This window comes from Melanostigma gelatinosum (genome assembly GCF_949748355.1).
Source record: "Melanostigma gelatinosum genome assembly, chromosome: 13".
In the NCBI taxonomy this organism is placed as follows: domain Eukaryota; kingdom Metazoa; phylum Chordata; class Actinopteri; order Perciformes; family Zoarcidae; genus Melanostigma; species Melanostigma gelatinosum.
In genome coordinates, this window is record NC_136646.1 from 13,134,181 (window position 1) to 13,152,926 (window position 18,746).

At 41.6% G+C, this 18,746-nt stretch overlaps 2 protein-coding genes across 2 annotated transcripts; both read left to right on the forward strand.

The window, feature by feature from the left end:
* The first annotated feature begins 1,068 nt into the window (after positions 1–1,068).
* arl5c (ADP-ribosylation factor-like 5C) lies at positions 1,069–4,861 on the forward strand. The gene is made up of 6 exons (XM_079281421.1): positions 1,069–1,208; positions 1,850–1,910; positions 2,004–2,151; positions 2,697–2,780; positions 3,495–3,646; positions 3,768–4,861. Exons 1-6 carry the CDS (start codon positions 1,163–1,165, stop codon positions 3,814–3,816), a joined length of 540 nt encoding a protein of 179 aa, XP_079137547.1. The 5' UTR covers positions 1,069–1,162; the 3' UTR covers positions 3,817–4,861.
* A 2,884-nt stretch (positions 4,862–7,745) lies between these two features.
* LOC306786644 (plexin domain-containing protein 1-like) lies at positions 7,746–18,518 on the forward strand. Its single transcript, XM_079281476.1, has 14 exons — positions 7,746–7,882; positions 13,473–13,639; positions 13,876–14,019; positions 15,946–16,015; positions 16,129–16,251; positions 16,330–16,448; positions 16,536–16,635; positions 16,966–17,061; positions 17,183–17,264; positions 17,347–17,407; positions 17,491–17,605; positions 17,743–17,778; positions 17,857–18,014; positions 18,117–18,518. Exons 1-14 carry the CDS (start codon positions 7,804–7,806, stop codon positions 18,234–18,236), a joined length of 1,470 nt encoding a protein of 489 aa, XP_079137602.1. The 5' UTR covers positions 7,746–7,803; the 3' UTR covers positions 18,237–18,518.
* Positions 18,519–18,746: the final 228 nt, after the last annotated feature.

Sequence of the window (18,746 nt, forward strand, 5' to 3'; positions counted from 1 at the left end):
ATTCCTCTTTAACTCAGTTTTGCTTTCTGTTGTCTCATAATAAAGTCGCAGTGCTACAGAGGAACAGACGGAACATAGTGTTATTTCTCTTTCCATACATGGTCTGGCCCTGTGTGTCATAATTGCGTCATCAGTCCACTCCTTCCGTCGGTGTGACGGGAGGAACGCCTGTGTCGTATGTCACCTTCAAGTACTCCTGAATGAACTCCGACGTCTGAGCTGCGAGGGCTAAACTATGGTTTGTATTCTTGAAACATTTTATTTTGGTTTGGAAAACCGGTAGCACAGTCGAAGCATAATTTTAGATTTTAGATATATTTCATCTACAAATGAGCGCTCTCCATTCATTTCAGAGAAATAATCCGATTTTAGAATTGTACTGATTTGTCCAAGACATGTCATAACATGAAGCAGACATTTATAATTGGGGAGTCCTCTCCTGCAGGTTCTGCCCTACCTTGTAATCACGTCAATGGAGAACACTGACATATTCATTTCCCTGCATGACCATAGTCAGTCATTCTCTTCTTCCACCAGTAAGAATCAGTAATGTTTTGGAGCCTATCAATAACATGTATCATTGAGAATTAAAACGTTTATTTAAATAAACCTTTAGCGGCACGAGACACATTAATAACTACATTTTTGTTGTTGTCTAATTAATAAGTGTATTTTATTTAAATATTCATAAATTGAAAAGCGATGGCAGGTTTCTCTTGATTTGAATTGCCATGCCTGTGTGGGTCACTTTTACCATAAATAGCTGACTTAGCCTCTGGGTTGCTCTTTATAAATATTTAACAAACTCCACATTTAATATGAATACTATTACATTATCAATATAACTTTCTGGAAGGTATAACGTATTGTTAGAATTGTGTAGCTACCTAATAATGCCGTGTTTAGGACCCCTCACGTGCGTATTCAGACATTTACCACAGCACCTGAACGCACCATAACTGTGCCCTTTGTCCGTGACTCATTCCAATGCAAAATACCAAAGACTTTCTAAGAAGCGCCACCCACTAACGCTATGCACAAGTCGAAAGCGATATCAGATAAAGGATTCGGGTTTGCGTGGCATTCAGCAGGTAACAGATACTGAAGTGTGTCTCCACTGAGAGCGTCTCCTGGACTTTATTCGCACACACACTTGTTGGACATGGGGTTTATTCTGACCAAGATGATGGCGGTGTTTGGGGACAGAGGTAAGATTAAGTTCTTTTTTTTCAAACTGGTGTCAGTTTCATCTCTGTTGTCTGTAAGATGCCGTTCAAGCAGTTTGAGCCCACATTGAAACTGGACGGTCTTCGGTTCGGTGCACTGGAGAGGTGCGCCTGTTCGCCTGTTCGCCTCTCGGTGCTCTTGGGCAAGGCACCGGGACCCCCAAACTGCTCTCTGAATAGATTCCTACTGCTTCTAATATTAGGATGGGTTAAATGAAATGAAAACAACATGTCAGTAAGTTATATGTTGTAAATAGACTAAATGAAATTAAAATAGCAATTGGTCACAATTAGTGACGATTTAAAGTATTATTCCCTTGTATCACTTTACATATACATTTCCTTTTATTGTGACTGACTTACAGTCAAACTAACAGCAGTTTATGAACATTACATGAGGCCTGGTGATGTAATAACCTCACTTTGGATAACAAATGTTATTCTGCTCAGTTCATCTCAGTCCTGTACTGGCTGTTATCTTATCTGTGTGTACATTGTGTCTCGTGAAGCCCTGAAACAAGTTATGCAACTCTAGATTGGAGTGGGTTCAGATGAGAATAACAACAAATCCAGTTTGCACTGTTATGGTTAAATATGTTGTTGGTTTTTTTACTTTCCGACAGAGCACAAAGTCATCATTGTGGGTTTGGACAATGCTGGAAAGACCACCATCCTCTATCAGTTGTAAGTGATTTGGCTACTTTCTGTGGCAAAAACATGTAATAAAATCTGCTTCACATCTGTATTGATAATGTTTTTTCCCCGACGTACACACAGTCTGACAAAGGAAGCCGTCCACACGTCACCAACCATCGGCAGCAACGTTGAGGAGATCATCGTACGTAAAACACACTTCTTGGTTTGGGATATCGGAGGACAGGAGAGCCTTCGAGCCAGCTGGTACTCGTACTACGGCAACACAGAGGTACGGATCAATTCCTGTCTTCAGCTCAGCTGCATGTGCAGCACGAGACAGAGAGCACTGAAACACATTTCATCAGTTAAAAATATATCATAAAAGTCAGAAACATTACGTTTTGCTGATGCTTTTATCTCATGTGTTGATTTAGATAAAGTTTCTTGGTCTTTTGTTCCCCAAAAACTCCAGAAAATCTCGCTTTCTTGGCTTAAAAAAAGAATTGATCATTTAAAATGTCATATATCTTTGTTGACACTGGTAGTTGTGAACTATTGAAGAGTGAAGTCAGAAACAGAAAGCATTTATTGGCTTGTGCTGACTGGGCCATTGTCAATCAACCCAAGTTGGTTTCTTTTTACCCAACGCTGCTCCCTGTGTTGACAAAGTTACTTATCATCAGCGTTACATTATCATTTATAATAAATATGTCTGTAGCAGATATCTTGTGCCCATACTATCACTACAACTGGTAACACGGACACTGAAAATATGCGATATCTGTCGATTGTGTTGCTATTCACTGACTCAGTTGTGTGTCGTGGCTCTTTCAGATTGTCATCGTGGTGGTGGACAGCACCGACCGCGAACGTCTCACGCTCACCAAGGAAGAACTGCACCGAATGCTCGCACACGAGGTACAAATCCTGCTGCGCTGATGGCTGTGTGTTAATTCAAGAGCTATAATCCTGATGGTCCCCGTGTTTTACCACGAGTCACTCTTTACCTTAGACCAGACTACTGCACAGATCACATTGCTCTCAGATCTTTTGTTTTAGTAAAATATAATGGTGTAGAAATGACTCTTTACTGGATTATAATTATCGATGCATTACTTTAATGTTGCAGCTGGTAAAGGTGGAGCTAGTTTTAATTACTTTATACACCGCTGGGTAACTTATGAATTTCTCCCCAGGAACCAAAAACGTTTGATCTTATCTGAACCTATAATAACACAAATTGCACAAGTATAGGCCTGCAGCACTTGAATGCCGAACATAGTCGCAGCAGGATTGGCTTTACGTGAAGTGACGTAAAACCCTTTTGTTATTCAGTGAAACTGCCCAAGTCATCTAGTCGTGTGACGTCTGAGATACACGCCTGCTTTCAGAGTGACTAACTCATCAGCACATGGAACAAACCCATGACACAACACAATGAGGAAGTCGCAACTCAGACTGTGTGAGTCAGCGGGTTGACATGTGACTAAATATTCCACTGAGGTTGCAGTTCCTTGTTCTCAAAAAGTTGACGCTGGGACTCTTTGGGGGTTTCCAATGGAAACATTCCAGCTCTTTGAATATCAATCGATACAGAAAGCAACGTTATTAACCCGCCCTCTCTTGTTTTAGGACCTAGAGAAAGCAGCCGTTCTTATTCTGGCCAATAAGCAGGACGTGAATGGCTCGATGACAGCGGCAGAGATCTCCCAGTGCCTCACACTCGAATCCCTCTCATCGCACTCCTGGCATGTTCAAGCTTGCTGCGCGCTGACAGGAGAAGGGTGAGTCTTCACACCCTCCTAACTGTGTATGAGTCAACCCCAAAACAATGCCTTGACCAACATCAACTCCTGCTATAATGACTCAAAATGCTTCCGTTTTGTTCTCTTCCCTCTCTCCCAGTCTACCTGCCAGTCTGGACTGGATGAAGTCTCGGGTTGTCGCGAACTAGAACGCACTCAGACACAGTGGATCAAACCTCCTCAAACTGAACCGACCTCGAGAGGCACCGCAGAGGCCACCGTGTCAGGATTATTTCCACTGTTATGGGGGGAAAGTCACGTGAGCGTGGGGTCGTGTGATAGAGCCCGCCTCGCCACGCCTATAGTGTGTTTTACCCAGCTGTGTGAGGCCTCAGGGTGGACGGGCAACGGAGAAACATGGGTGATCTCAAGAGTTGGCTAACGATGACTTTTGCACTGTTCAAGAACCGCTCGGTTATGTTTTCATGATCTGGGTTAGCTGGAGAAGCTTTTCTCAGTTTATGGTTCTGAAGATGTACGCCGGAGTGTTTAGTGTGCACCATGCTCGTTCGACATCCAGAGCAATGATCTCACTCTCCACTCCGGTCTCAATGGGATTCTTTCTTTTCACGAAGGGTTAATCACAGGACAACATCTTACTTTATTGAACTGCAAAGCAGTAATTAAAGTATCATTCATTCAATAATTGTTAGAACTGACTAAGTTGTACCAAAGATGTTACAACCTACATTTGAGGCACTAAAACATGTTTCCCGGGTAAAGTATTGTCTGATTATGCTAATCTGGTGCCCGCTCATTGCTCCGGTGCCTACACATTAAGTTTTGAGCATGACAATCATGATCTCATTTTGTCCTTTGTTTGGTGATTCTTGTCACTGATGACTATCTTTCTTAATTTACCTTAACTATTTCTGCTGCAACCGAATTTAATACCTCACTAGTTATAAAAGCAGCTTTCCAGTGACAAACTGAGTTTAGTTGCTTTAAAAGCTTAATCCTCTATCATGGCCTCAGAAACTCTTCAATGCTGGGCTACAAGTCTACACCTGTTATGATAGTTTATGCCATTGAACAACAAGACCTAAACATGTTTTGTCATTTATTTTAAGAAAACAAAGCTCTTTAACTGTTTACTGTATATTACAGGAAATTCCTGATTATGGAAAAGAGCAAGCTGCTAAGGACTGATTCTCATTTTGAAAGTATGTATTATATTGTGTAATTGAAAAATAAATAAATATTATTATTATAAATATGTAGTCGGTGTGTTGTCAATGTTGTCCCGCTGTGATATTCTTTGTTTCAACAAGTGAGTTTCTTTTTTTTTTTAAGATTATATCTTTAGTACACACAGAAACAGCAATGACAAAAATATATTCTGTGTGCCAACACTCATTCACAGCAGTTTGTGCAGCAGCACAAAATATATTATATTATGTTGTAGTTTTTTTTTTATACTGGAGGATGTTCGGCTCGATACTGAAGCATACGCTGACGTCAGAAAGCTGCAGCTGATTGAGAACGCTGCAGCTCGAGTCCTCACTAAGACCAGGAGGGTGGACCACATCACTCCAGTTCTGAGGTCTTTGCACTGGCTTCCTGTCCAACAAAGAATTGATTTTAAAATCCTGCTGTTGGTTTACAAAGCACTGAATGGTTTGGGACCAAAATACATCTCTGATCTGCTGCTACCTTATGAACCATCCCGACCCCTCAGGTCGTCTGGGACCGGTCTACTTTCTGTTCCCAGAGTCAGAACTAAACATGGAGAAGCAGCGTTCAGTTTTTCTGCTCCACATATCTGGAACAAAGTCCCAGAAAGCTGCAGGTCTGCTGAGACCCTCAGCTCATTTAAATCAAGATTGAAGACCTTTCTGTTTGCTGCTGCCTTTAATTGAACCACATTCAATCAATATATTAATCAATTTCTGCATTTCTGCATTTTACTACTGCATTTTATTTCTTACACTGTTTTTTAATTGTTTTTGAAATCTCCTTTTCTTTTGCCTTGTGTTTTGATGCTTTTAATGGTTTTATGTGAAGCACTTTGAATTACCTTGTTGTTGAAATGTGCTATACAAATAAACTTGCCTTGCCTTGCCTAAATATAAATGTTCTGCCTATAATAATGCATAAGGCCTAAATCCAGCTAAAAGGTTATTTTATAGCGGAAATAAACGTGACGTCATGTCTCTTAAACAGTCTACCTACTTCTGGAAGGTAGATTTCACTAAAACAGAAATAGAAAAAGAGGGGGCATCCGGATTTGAACCGGGGACCTCTTGATCTGCAGTCAAATGCTCTACCACTGAGCTATACCCCCTACGATGTCACGAAGACAGTGTGGGCGATATTAATCGTCGAGCATTTCACTTGTATGGACAGGCACGAGGTTATATTGTCCACTAGGTGGAGAAATTAGCCTACATTTGTGGCTACATGTACCCACAGACCGAGCTGTTATCTTACCCTCAAATTAGAGCAAAATAAATGCGTCGTTCGTGGTTGTACGCTAACACACAAAATACACGAAACACAAAGCGCTCTCTAATCTGTCGCCATTGTCGGAAGGGTGACGTCATTTGTTTGCGCCTGCCATAATCCACTAACGTTACATTTGTATGACACATTTAGTTTCTATTTCTTTTGGAAATTTGGATTATTGATAAAAATGTGAAATCAACGAACACATTATAGTTTAAGTAACCCAGCAGAAACTATTAACAGCAGTTAACCCTGGTTTTATGGTCCTAAGGCGGTGGTTCACGTCTCAAATATACTACAGAACGTTGGATCCACATTTAAAGTGTATTGTTATTATTATTATAGTAATAGAGAGATGTGCAGACCATGATTTTGAAAATAATTTATTTGAGAACATCTGGTGCCCAAATGTAGCACTGAATGAAGAGAAGCAGATAATACAATGCCTGAACAATAGATTGTGGTCTCTATAGACTTCCACTGTAGAGTTAGTGACTTTGAAATGTGCTTGGACCCTAATTATCTAAAAGACATGTGATTTATGTCTTACTGATAGAAATTGAAGAATGTGCATGTTGATGAAATAATCGTAGTCTAATCATGTTAGGTCTCTCTACAGTAAGGTAGAACTCTGTTATAGGTCTCTCTACAGTAAGGTAGAACTCTGTTATGACTCCTTTCCTTCTTTCCTCACATTGGCTTTTACCCGGATTCACCTCATCAGTGGAATTCATGAAAGAACAAGCGATGCGAGCGTTGTGCGTAAGTACAGCATCTTCATTTTCACAGAAGAGGGAAATATAAAATATGTGACAATGATAGTTATTACAACCTCTGTGTTTGTTTAAAGTCAGCATGACATCTCTACAGAATCCACACCTGCTGCTGGGCCCAATGCACGTTGTGTTTATGGTCTGTATTATGAAATAGGGTGATGATTGCCTTCAGCTGTGACTCCAATAAACGCTCAGCTGCCATTTTCTTTGCCAAGGATTCCGTGTTTGCTCTGAGAGCAGATAGAAATGAGTCAGCCAACCGTGCTTGTATGGAGTTTGCTTTTTGTCAGTTTGACAGCCCATAAAAAACAAGGCTTTTACACAACTGCTGGATATTAAACTGCAGTAGGGAGACTTTTCTGTTCCGTGTGGGCTGCATGCTGTTGCTAAGAGTAGAGACACAATGTTTTGGGGAGTCATAAACAGACTTGACATGGAATGAGTACCGGTAATATCATAACTAGCCCTGAGTTCAGCCCTGAGCATTGTTAGCATCATGATCACTGTGTCTAATCTACGATGTCACATTTCACACTGAAGTAGGGAGTCCAACCATCCAACCATCCCCAGTGGATGGTTGGATGTTTGAATCCCAACCAATGAAACATTGCAAAATGTTCTAAAATAAAAAAAATAGTGGAACTCAATATGCAGGCTTGTAACATGTGCAGATGATAACATTTCCCCTTTCTGCTCTAAAGCCTAACCACTCATCCTTGTGTCTTTAGTTAAAAAACATGGGTGGTGTGTGGTGAGAGAGAAAGAGAGAGAGAGAGAGAGAGTGAGAGAGAGATTTGGAGGGAGGAAGAGGAATTCAGAGAAAACTTGTTTTTGCAAAGAGAGGAAGAGGAGGGAGAATAAGAAGGGAGCTGACACAAAAGCTTTTATTTTATTTTTTGTCTTCTTCTGGCCATCATGTGTTTCGGTTTGGTGATGCTTTTCCTCTGTGTCTCCCAAACAGAGCTGGCAAAAGTTTGGGTTCAACATGAGACAGGTGAGCTGTGTGTATTTTTTTTCTTCCCTCCATCCTCATTGCTTTAACATTTCCATCTTTCCACCTGTCTGGTTTTTAAAGTCACACCTGACGTTTACAGGTGTGCAAGTATGCCTTGTTTTTGCTCAGTTAGCACCTAATGTCTGTGCAGTTACACTCTGCATGCAAATTGTTTTATTCTTAGTTAATATACTAATGTATTTATGTTTATGATAATGGCGTGTGTGTGCAACTGTTGCCATTTCGACTCACTGTAAACTGCAAAACTTCACTAGGAGTCTTTATGGAGCAACAAATGGGCATGCCGTGCCCTTTTTACTTTACGCACAAAAGTGAATGACCTACTTTACGATAAAGTGTTCAATAAAAATACCCTATTCCACAAGCATGCGGCTGAGTCTGAACAACAACCCACAAACAGCCTGTCTCAGGTTTAAAATAGATACAGACTTTGTTTTTCTTCTCGCCTCCCTGCTAGATTCAGAAAATGTAAAGAGCGTTTTGATGCACATTTATCAGAAACCACATCTGTTGTGTGTTTGTTTGGGATATTCATATTGATATGAAATTTTTTTTTCTAACTCTGAGGAATTTGACTGATCACTCTCTACAAACTCCCCCGCCTTTTCCCTAAATGTCATTAAATCATCCTGTGCTCCTCGTGTTCTTCTGCAGAGTGAAATGTGTTTCAGGGGAAACTGCATTACGTGCAGGAGGTGGTCATACATGTGCTTGCACAATAAAGGGTCAGCTGTTATTGACCTGACACATCTTCCTTCGCCAAATTTGCTCTTATCTAGTCACTCAACATGATATACCGCTCAGTTTTAAAAAAGGACTTTGGGTCTGAGGGAGCCATCTACACCATCACAACCAGACTGTAAAAACAAGGAGCCCCAAGCTGAAAATAAGTTGTGTACGCATCAGTGACCTCAGTGTTTGGCCTCCTGTCTCTTGTCCTGCTGAGAAGTTTGCAGCCTGAAGCTGATCCAGACATGTTGGAGCTAAACTGGGGGAAAAAAATGAGAATTTAAGTGACAAAGATTGTTTTGTAAGATTGGATGCTATTGCCTGTGGATCCCAGATTGACTTTATTATTGATAAAAGTCAGAATCAGAATCAGCTTTATTTTATTTTGTCGTGTGATGAACAAAACATGCTTGTGTTTTAGGAAAAGGAAAGTAAAGTGGTTCGCTGCCAACAGCTCAGCAACGTGTTCTTTGGATCATGTTGTACACTGGAACAGCGTTTGTATGGGAAACTCAGTCTCCTTTTCTCTTATTTGTCTTATTTATTAAGATACGGTTATGAAGATAAGATTTTTGGCTTTTCCATGCAGAGATTAGGTTTCACCATGACAGAAGAAAGGTGAGGCAATCAGTGCACTCATGTTTTCTTAACAAGACTAGAATGTGTTTTATTGTGAAATGTTACTCTTAGGGATGTCATAAATTCAATTTGTCATTTATTCCAGTTAGTTATTAAAGGAGGCTCCTCTCAAGGCCTTAACACCATGGTGAGAGTTGTTCAAATATGTCAGCAGCTCATATTCTGTCTTAGATAAATTCAAAGACACGCACCACATTGTCAGCTTCACAGCTGTTTAATAATGGAGGTGGCAAAGTTCAGTTAAATATGCACATTTCCTTCCTCAAATATAAAGCACTCTATGAATCTCCAAGACCAAAGTGGCTTGATTGTGTGGATGAAAACTTATTCGTGGAATTTAAACTAAAGAATTGCATATATTCAATTCAACCACAGGCCTTGAAATTAATGCATGTCTAGTGTGGGTGATGTTGGGGAGTCTGTGCCAACTCGTCCAGCCACTGTTCAGGAAGGGTGTGTTCTCTCAGACCGCTCTGAGGTGACCGCTCACAGAAAAAGCTAAACGTCGTGGTTTGGTAGCTTCTGAAAGAGCGGGCAGAGGTCACTTCTCCGTCCGGAACATCTGCTCTTTCATTGCCTACATTTGACCAAAAAGCGGATCCTGTTTTACCTCCCCGAGCCTTTATATTTGTCATCCTGTGCTTCAGCGCTGCTCTCATTCGCTTCGGCTTATTAAACTCTTACATCCTGAAGCGAACTGAATTGTGCAAACCTCATCTGTGTTCTTGAGCAGGAGCAGCTTTAACTAATGATGGTTCTTTCTTTCTGACTCACCAACACAGTCACTGGCGTGAGTGAGGCATGGGTTTGGCTGCTGGATGCACCACACTGCTATTTCCCTAAAAGAAGAGCAGATGTACAAAAATAGTCCAGGTCCATCTTGATATTGATTCATCGGGTATTCAGTGTGTGAGGCGGATGACCTGAGAAGATATTAGAAGCCACAGCTTCATGTTGGGCGTCTGCACCCCTCCCAGCTTTTATAAGACCAGAATGTTTATCTGCTGCATTGCAGACCTCGACAACTGTGCGCACGCCATCTCTCCTCTTACCTCATAGATGCCGTAACAGGGCGGATCCGGCGCTCAACAATCACATATCTAGGTTTAATATACGAGCTGTCGCACGAATGCATTGATGCACCCCTTGATCGAATGAAAGAGGGGAGAGAAACACTCCTGAACAAAAACGATAAGCTTCCTATAAGGTCAAGACATTGTAAATGATGCATTGCAGTTTTGACGGCTTTGGAAGACATCAGTGTTGTAATTGGGTGAATGCAGAGTGATGTTTAAAGCTGGCATCACCAGCCAACGTCCCACACAGTCTGAACTCTGGGGGTTTGGAACAGGACATTGCTGAGCGGCCAACGGGCATGTGTTCCCCTCCCACGGTCAGGGCAGAAATGCCAGCATCAAACCAACGTCGACTAACATTTCACTGGCTTGAGAGGAGCTGCACTCGGCGCTGGCACCCAAAAGGAGTTGTTTAGCTAAATGTCAGATTTCATATTCTCAAATGTGTTTTCTTGCTGATTGTGCAGTTTTTTGTTAGGACAAATGCGCTGCTTTTTGTTTAACAAAGAGTTTGAGACTGTTCATTTTCTAAAAATGGCAGAATTTAAAGCAGCTGCCCAATTCAGTTGGCAGGTCTGTCTGGTCCAACACCTGAATATAGAGGTGTTTTCATGAGAACACAGTAGCACACACACCATTAACTGAAACAAGGACTTGGGTAGGAATTCCTTTTAATCAGCGTACCATGTTTTTCACACCCATGTGAGCTACGCCCTCAACCCAAAACCTCAAGATCCAGCTTTATGGCAAACACTTTATTAAATGACGCCATAGTGTTTAATTATTTTGCATCAAGCAAACAGTGCCGACAGAATTAGTATTTTAGCCACGAGCAAATTGTTTCACCATTACCTACATCACTAATGAATGCACTGCATGGGAGAAAGGATGTCATTAGTATTTATTTGACTCTGGTGTGCCAGATGAGAGCAGGTTTAACTGGTGGCTTTAAAGGAGCAGGCACTGATCATGAGAAAGTATGTTTTCCGTGTCAAATGCTTCCTAATTTCCTCTTTCACGGTGGTTTTTCTTTGTAGGGGTGCAGATATTACAGGTTTGTAAGTTTATCAAAGTTAAAATGCCTTTTCCACAACGCGTGTCTAAATCTCCACTCGGCCCCATAATCTCTTGTTCGTCACTTAGAAGGCACACGAGGGGGGGCGGGTCAGTCCTGCTAATGTTAGCTAGCAGTTAGCATGATGTGGGGAGCTAGCACACACTTTAACGCACATGTAACAGTGAAGGTCGACAGTTAAAGTTAAGGTTTACAGGTGTTTGAGCTCAGGCTTCCTAGCCGGACCACTAGAGAGTCTGGTAGGGTCACCCTGCTCAGTTTTTACTCTGCTCAGTTACCGAGAGTCCCGACATCAACACACAGGAGCAACAGAGCCGAACTCTTCGCGGCAGCACAAGCTGACCACGGCAGATTCCCGGTGTTTCTGAAGAGACACTGAACACGACGGAGTGATTAGCGTGGCTTTTTTTGTTCGTAAACGGTAGCAGCGTCGCTTGAAACCCCTCCTGTAGTTCACTGAAAAGCCATACAAAGAAAAACAGCAAACGTTAAGTACAGGAGGTCGCCCGGATTTAGGGTTAGATTAGACACTCCGTACGTAAAGAAGCGCCGTCTGGAGGCTTATATAGGCTGCGAGGTGACGTCACCGCGCTGTACCGTAATGTACCTAAAAAATACCGCGTATTGCCGTAATGTTCTAAAAAAGACGACGACAGATAAATAGATGATACTTAAATACATGATCTGGCATGCTTCTGTCGGTAAGTCCTGGTTTCTACATTTTTAAACATCCACAGCTGAATTAAGACAGCCCCAATGTTGTTATATCTGGCAAAATTCACCCTCTAAATGCAGTCGTGAAATGTTGAGTATTTCCTCAAATGCTGTACTTTATTTGATACCATGATGACGACTGACTGTTGTTCAATGTTGGTTGTATCATTTGAAATGTCTCCAAAATGAGGTCACCTGAATCAAAAAAAACTAAAATTTCATTCAAACAAATAAGTCCTGCCATGTTACATTTGTCTCCCATTATGAAGTCTTTAGTTTTTTAATCAACTGGCTTGTGAAGATAGAGGAAGTGTGGAAATTCTTCAACGCAAACAAAACATCAACTTCAACTTGTTGTTTTTATAAAACAAAGTGGAGCAGATTTGTTTTGCGAAATTCAAATATATATTATAACCTCACTGAAATGGCAGACTTTCTGAATTATTTATTAAGAATGCATTCTTTGGTCATTACGTTTTACACAAGACAACACTGCAAGTTTGTTTTTAAAATAGTGCTACGCATCTAAAAACATAGACCTTTTCCCTCCTCAAACAACATAGAAACATTTAATATTTAAACATTTAATAGATTAAATTTCCATCAACCAGCTTTTACTGAAAAAAGCTTTCTAAGCCTGCATGGCCTCTGCTTTGTATACCATCAACATAAATGTCTCTTGGGTGCTCAGTCAAGACATTCTAGCTCCAAATGTACAGCTGTATCAGTGACCGAGGTTATGCAAGGACCAAGATGTTTAGATCCACGTTCCAAGTTTCGGTGCTCATACAGACATGCATTTTCCACACTCGATAAAAAAAATCTCAGGGTGATGCTAAAAATAAACTCTTAACATCAACTCGGAATATGTGGCTTTCAATGTGTGGCTTTAAAGAAAGACAAGCCATCAATTAAAACACCCAGAAGTTTAAAACAAAGCCTACCTACCCCAGTCTGCTTACTAGATATGGTTTACATTGTTTGTAGGATTTGACAGCTCCTTCTGAGCATCACACAATGTTCTATGTATTCTTCCTGTCTTCTTTCAACAATGTCTTAAACTGACAAGGCTAAGACTGACGATGTCAAATGCCACAACTGTAAACGCTATTGTTAAGAGTCTGAATAAAACTGAAAAGTTTCCCGGCAGCGTGCGGTACTGATGCCAAGGTAAAAAAAAAAAAGAGCTTTGGTGTGCTTTCTCTTCCTCGTATATTAAAATGAGTCTAAAGCTGCAGATTTAGAATTTGGCATAGAAGAAAGTTCCAAGTGCTCATATCATGACATCCCACAGTGACCATAGCACGCTAACCTGATGTTCATTATTTTTGGACAGACAATTGGTACGGTGTGATGTCACAGCCGCATGGAGAGTCAACCGGAGGTGACGGTCATCCCTACGGAGTGCAGCGGTCATCTTCAGGCCGCGCTAGGATAAGCAGGGCGGTCCTGGGCGGAGGACTAACCATCAACACCCTGCCAGACAACATGACACGCGTAGTGGTGAGAGCACCACCACAGCATTATGACTGTAATGATGTGCGGCGTTTGTTTTGCTTTTGGCTTTTGGCACGTTGTTTTTGTTTTAGTTGGAGTTAAACACTGCTTTCTTTTGGAAATAGAGTTTCCACTCATGACAGCATGCGATTTAACAGACTGGACTGTTAATGCCTGCATGACACACTCCCTCAATGCCCATCACATCCTCTGATCCTCTGTGTGTTTTTCTTGTCTGCAAGGAGGATTCTGGGAAGTATTACATATGGCGTAGCTTTGGCCCAGAAGACCAGCGCACAGAGGAACTATGGGTAGACATGAATGACGTCCTGCATGGCCAAGTGAGAGTCCATGGAATTCTGTCAAACTCATACAAGCAGGCTGTGGTGAGTCTCACACACACACACACACACACACAAAATGCATGCAAGGCCTTGCTTCCTTCGTAGGTTAAAAGGAATTAGCATTGTACTTTACCAAGCCACCAGAAGAAATGGGTGGCAGAGGGTGTGGCTCAGTGGTGGCGCATTTGACTACACATCAAATCTGGGTGCCCACCAATTGTGGAATCATTTTCGTTGTGCTTTCGGTGTATCTTTGAAGTGATCAGACACACTGATCGCAAAATGTATGATTCCCATGTCCCGGGTGAGGGCTTAAGTGCTCAACACTTCAGTCATTTACTGATTCTTTATTTGTTGAAGGAAAGACACCTGAATTTAAAGTAGTAATTTAACATTTCATCCATAAGTTGATTTAAAGCTGTCAATATGCAGAGATGCACTCTCTCATTTAATGTGTTATTCAGAAACATTTTTATCTGTGGTGATTATACTGGCATTCAGAAAGTCTCCATTGGGGGGTAGAGCGCAGCGGTAGAGCATTGGATTGCAGATTACGAGGACCCTAGTTCAACCTGGGTGCCCCCTAATTAAAGCATAAATCAGTGAAATAACAAATTGACTGTTTTGATGTTGTTGAGACACAGATAACGGCTGTTTACCAGTCAACGAGATATTCCAACATGTTACCCGACCATAGTAAACATATATGATGATCAGAGCTCTTATTTGATGTGTTAGTTGTCCGTAAACATATAAATCTATATGGTCATTCACTAGTATGTATAAACACTTACATTTTAGTGTTCTTGTGGGCGTAGCTCAGCGGTAGAGCATTTGACTGCAGTGAACCCCAGTTCAAATCATCATTAAAATGGTCTTATACTAGGCCATCAACAAGAGGTGATGTATGGTAGCTGTTGTATAGCTCTGTGCATTTTGCAGATCAAGAGGTCTGTGGTTTTAATCCATGTGCACCCTGCTTGTGACGGCATGTTTTTCAATATTTGGATTTTCAAAGTGCTGTGTCATATGTACTTGCTAAAGTCACCCCTGGGATATGGACACAAACCGGGACTTTTCCAAAGTTCTATCAAAACGAATCAGTGAAATGGAGTGCAAAAAGGCCAACACTGCAGCAAGTATACAAGCACTGTACACAAACAGCTAATTCGGAAATTCTGCTTGCATGTTATGTGACAGCAAGCCAGGATGGAGTTCAGTCTGAAACATAAGGTATACCACAGAGGAGCTTAAGGGATTGGGAAATGTTGGTCGATGCCAAGAGCTACAGGCCGTGCCCATGTTTTGTCCTCTGTTGTCCAACACCTGGCACCTGTGTAATACATACAGCTCACTTTAATATGGGAAGGCATTCTCCAAGTGGAAACAGGACTTTGGCTTTTACAGAAACATCCAATCCAGGTTACATAGTTGGGGAAGGAACATTTTTTACATCAGATTATGAACTGATGAAGCTAAGGAGAAAAACCTGCTTGCAGTTTGCAAAAACAGCAGTGACGGTTATCGTGTACATCAGTTTCCCCATTTGCTCTACTGATCTCGAGACCGATAAAATGATGTTGAGAGTGAATCATAGTGTTGAAGATCTCAGCTAGCAGAATATCTGTTTTGAAAGGTTCCCGCCTGGTAACCTCAATGACCCGCTCCAAGTTGTGTCTATGTGGTTTGACCAGATCATTGCAATATAGTTCAGTATGCCTGCTAGTGTACATGTCACTGAGCTAACTGTGTACAATGACCACATGGGGGTAGAGCTCAGTGGTAGAGCATTTGAAAAAAATACATGTATAAATGAAACAAAACATCGTTTTTACATCAACATTCTGCATTTATTCTCCTCATTCCTCCTTCTTTAAGAGCTGGTGAGGATGCTTCGTACCATAGAAAGATCAAAATATAAGCTCAAAGTCGAATTCTTTCTCTCTGTTTGTGTCTATCTCCTTGCAGAAGGTTGCCCTGTCGTTTGACTTTCCTTTCTACGGACATTACCTGAGGCAGATCACCATAGCAACTGGAGGTACTTTTTGATTTTATAGCAGATGTTCAAGTGACCTTTCCTGCACATGTTCACAGCAGAGAAGTGGTTTTCTTACTCGGGCCTTACATGTTCTTCCGTCTGGCCATTTTCAGGGTTTATCTTCACAGGGGAGATTACTCACCGCATGCTGACCGCCACACAGTACATCGCCCCTCTAATGGCTAATTTTGACCCCAGCTACGCTAAAGAATCCACTGTGCAATACCTGGACAATGGTGAGATACCAGCTCATATTTGAACACATGTTGTCTGAGTACTTGTCTGACTCCTGTGTGATCTTCACTCCTTTTCAGGTGAGGTGTTTGTGGTCCAGTGGGAGCGGGTCAGACTCCCCGGAAAAGAGTCAGAAGGCGTCTTTACGTTCCAGGCTGCACTTTACAAAACGGGAACCATCACGTTCAGCTATCGAGATGTGAGACACACGTCTGCGCTCTTCTAAACTTGCTCTCTTCCCTTGTGCTGGATGCGTAAGCGATTCCTCTTCTTGTGTGTTCGTCAGATACCTCTGTCATTAGATGGGATTGGTTCAGCTGAGCATCCGGTAAAGGCCGGTTTGTCTGACGCCTTCATGGTCACGCAACCTTCTCCTCAATCACCAGGTCAGCAGTAATGTTAATGCCGGCCCACCTATGTACAGAGAGAATCAGCCTTCAGAGAGTTTTTGGGGATTTGGGGTATTTAAGCCTGTGATATCTCTACCACAGGTCTGAGTCTATGCGTTAAATGAACACACGTCTTATATTGTTATCTCTGTTGCACATATTCTTTATACTGTGAACATTTGCCCACCCCATATTGTTATATTTATGATTCTTGACTTTTTGTAGTACTTTTTCCTTTCTGTACTGTGTTTATTGTTAACCACCAAATAACAGAGCAAATTCCGAGTATGTGAAAATCTGCTCGCGATAAACTTGATTCTGATTCAGATGCCCAACAGCGGACGATTCATGAGTACCATCGGGTTGAAATAGACTCCACAAAGATCACCAGCTTCTCTGCTGTTGAGTTCACTCCACTGCCTAGTAAGTGATCCTCATCCCTCATCTTTAAAGGATTAGTTTCAAGTAATCAATACGTTAGACTGCATCAACACTCAAGCAATACATCTTCTGTTGTTGTGCTTGTCTCCTTCTCTCTGTTCAGCCTGCCTGCAGCATGACAGCTGCGAGCTCTGCCTGTCGTCCAACCAAACATCCAATTGTAGCTGGTGCAACGTACTCCAGAGGTGAGTGGGACACTACGGTAGCCCGAATGTCCATATAGCAGCAGTTCTATCCCTTATAAATATACATCTTGTGTGTTTTCAGGTGTTCAGATGGCATGGATCGACACAGGCAAGAATGGTTGGACTACGCCTGTTCAGAAGAGGTACTGCTGGACGTCAGTTGTAAATATATCGGATTATTTGCCATTTTTGAGACTCATGCATCTGTTATGTTGTATACGGGCAGAGCAAAAATGCAACCTGTGAGGATTACTCCAGGGGTGACAGCTCCACTGGTTCCTCTACCACACCAGAGATGGAGGACGTGTCCTCATTGACTCCTCTACAAAAAGGTTGTGACGGTGAGGCTGAGCTATTTATTTTTCCAGAATGATATACGGTAGGCTACAGTAACATGTATGCAGTATTTTTTCGCTCAATAAAATCTGATTCTGCCAGGAAATAAGTATGGAAATGACTTCTTTCTGTCTTTTCTCAGATGAGACCAAACGTCACATATTTAAGACCGGCAATGGTGAGTTAATACCTGTAAGTGCCATTATAGTTAAGCCTTATGAAGGGAGATAATTTTGGGTTTTCATCTTCGATACAGACGTGAGGACAGATTCTTCGACCAAGAGTGAGGGGTGGGCCAACTCAGGCGTGATAGCCGGTATAGCAGCTGCGCTGGTGTTACTTTTGGCTCTGATACTAGTTGCTCTTTACATCAACTACCATCCTACTGCTGCATCACCACTTTACCTCATCCAGGTGAGCATTGAATGTGCACCTACACCTGCCCCGACAAGAGCCACGCATGCTTTAATTACACATGTTCACACAATTGTCCTGTGCTTGATTTTTTTTTTTTAGCGACGCAACGACTACTGGCCGTCTTTGAAGTTTCAGAAGCAACACCCTGGTTACACAGAAGTGGAAGGAGAAGGTCGTGAAAGAGACAGCATTGTAGAAGCTGGGGCCGTGTTGAAATGATGGGTCAATATTTGCATTGAACTGATTTCTATAAAAATTAAAATATATAAATTTGTCCATGTCTCCATTGCAAAGCGTTTGCGTAGATGAAAGCTGAATGTTATACGATATTGAATGGTTTCATTGGAAATGTATTTCTCTGCTGTAATAATGTGTTTCATTTCATTCTCATTTTTGAACATTATCAAATCTGTCTGCAATTAATTGTGCAATGCATGCCACAAGGTTGGCAACCTTAGATAAAATGCATATGCTGTTTGACGACAAACAAATAAAGATCTGGTTGGGCTTCAGTTTCACTTGCTTTTTTGAAGGTGGAGTTGATTCTTTATAGTTCCAACTTTTGTTTTTGCAGGAACATACTACAGTCCTGAAGTGCTCAAGCCTGAAAGGCTTTGGTGGGTTTTTTTTTATGTCTGATTCAGCAGCACTTGTTGCTGGACATGAAAGGGGTGAAAATTCCAAAAGAAAGTGATATGTCAATTTGTGGGACTGCAGACAGTACAGCTC

Coding starts and splice junctions, on each gene's coding strand:
- arl5c (XM_079281421.1), top strand. CDS start 1,163: ATGGGGTTTATTCTGACCAAGATGATGGCGGTGTTTGGGGACAGAG. Junction 2,152..2,696: donor CGTACTACGGCAACACAGAG/GTACGGATCAAT, acceptor TGGCTCTTTCAG/ATTGTCATCGTGGTGGTGGA. Junction 3,647..3,767: donor TGCGCGCTGACAGGAGAAGG/GTGAGTCTTCAC, acceptor CCTCTCTCCCAG/TCTACCTGCCAGTCTGGACT.
- LOC306786644 (XM_079281476.1), top strand. CDS start 7,804: ATGTGTTTCGGTTTGGTGATGCTTTTCCTCTGTGTCTCCCAAACAGAG. Junction 16,449..16,535: donor TCACGTTCAGCTATCGAGAT/GTGAGACACACG, acceptor TGTGTTCGTCAG/ATACCTCTGTCATTAGATGG. Junction 17,779..17,856: donor CATATTTAAGACCGGCAATG/GTGAGTTAATAC, acceptor TCTTCGATACAG/ACGTGAGGACAGATTCTTCG.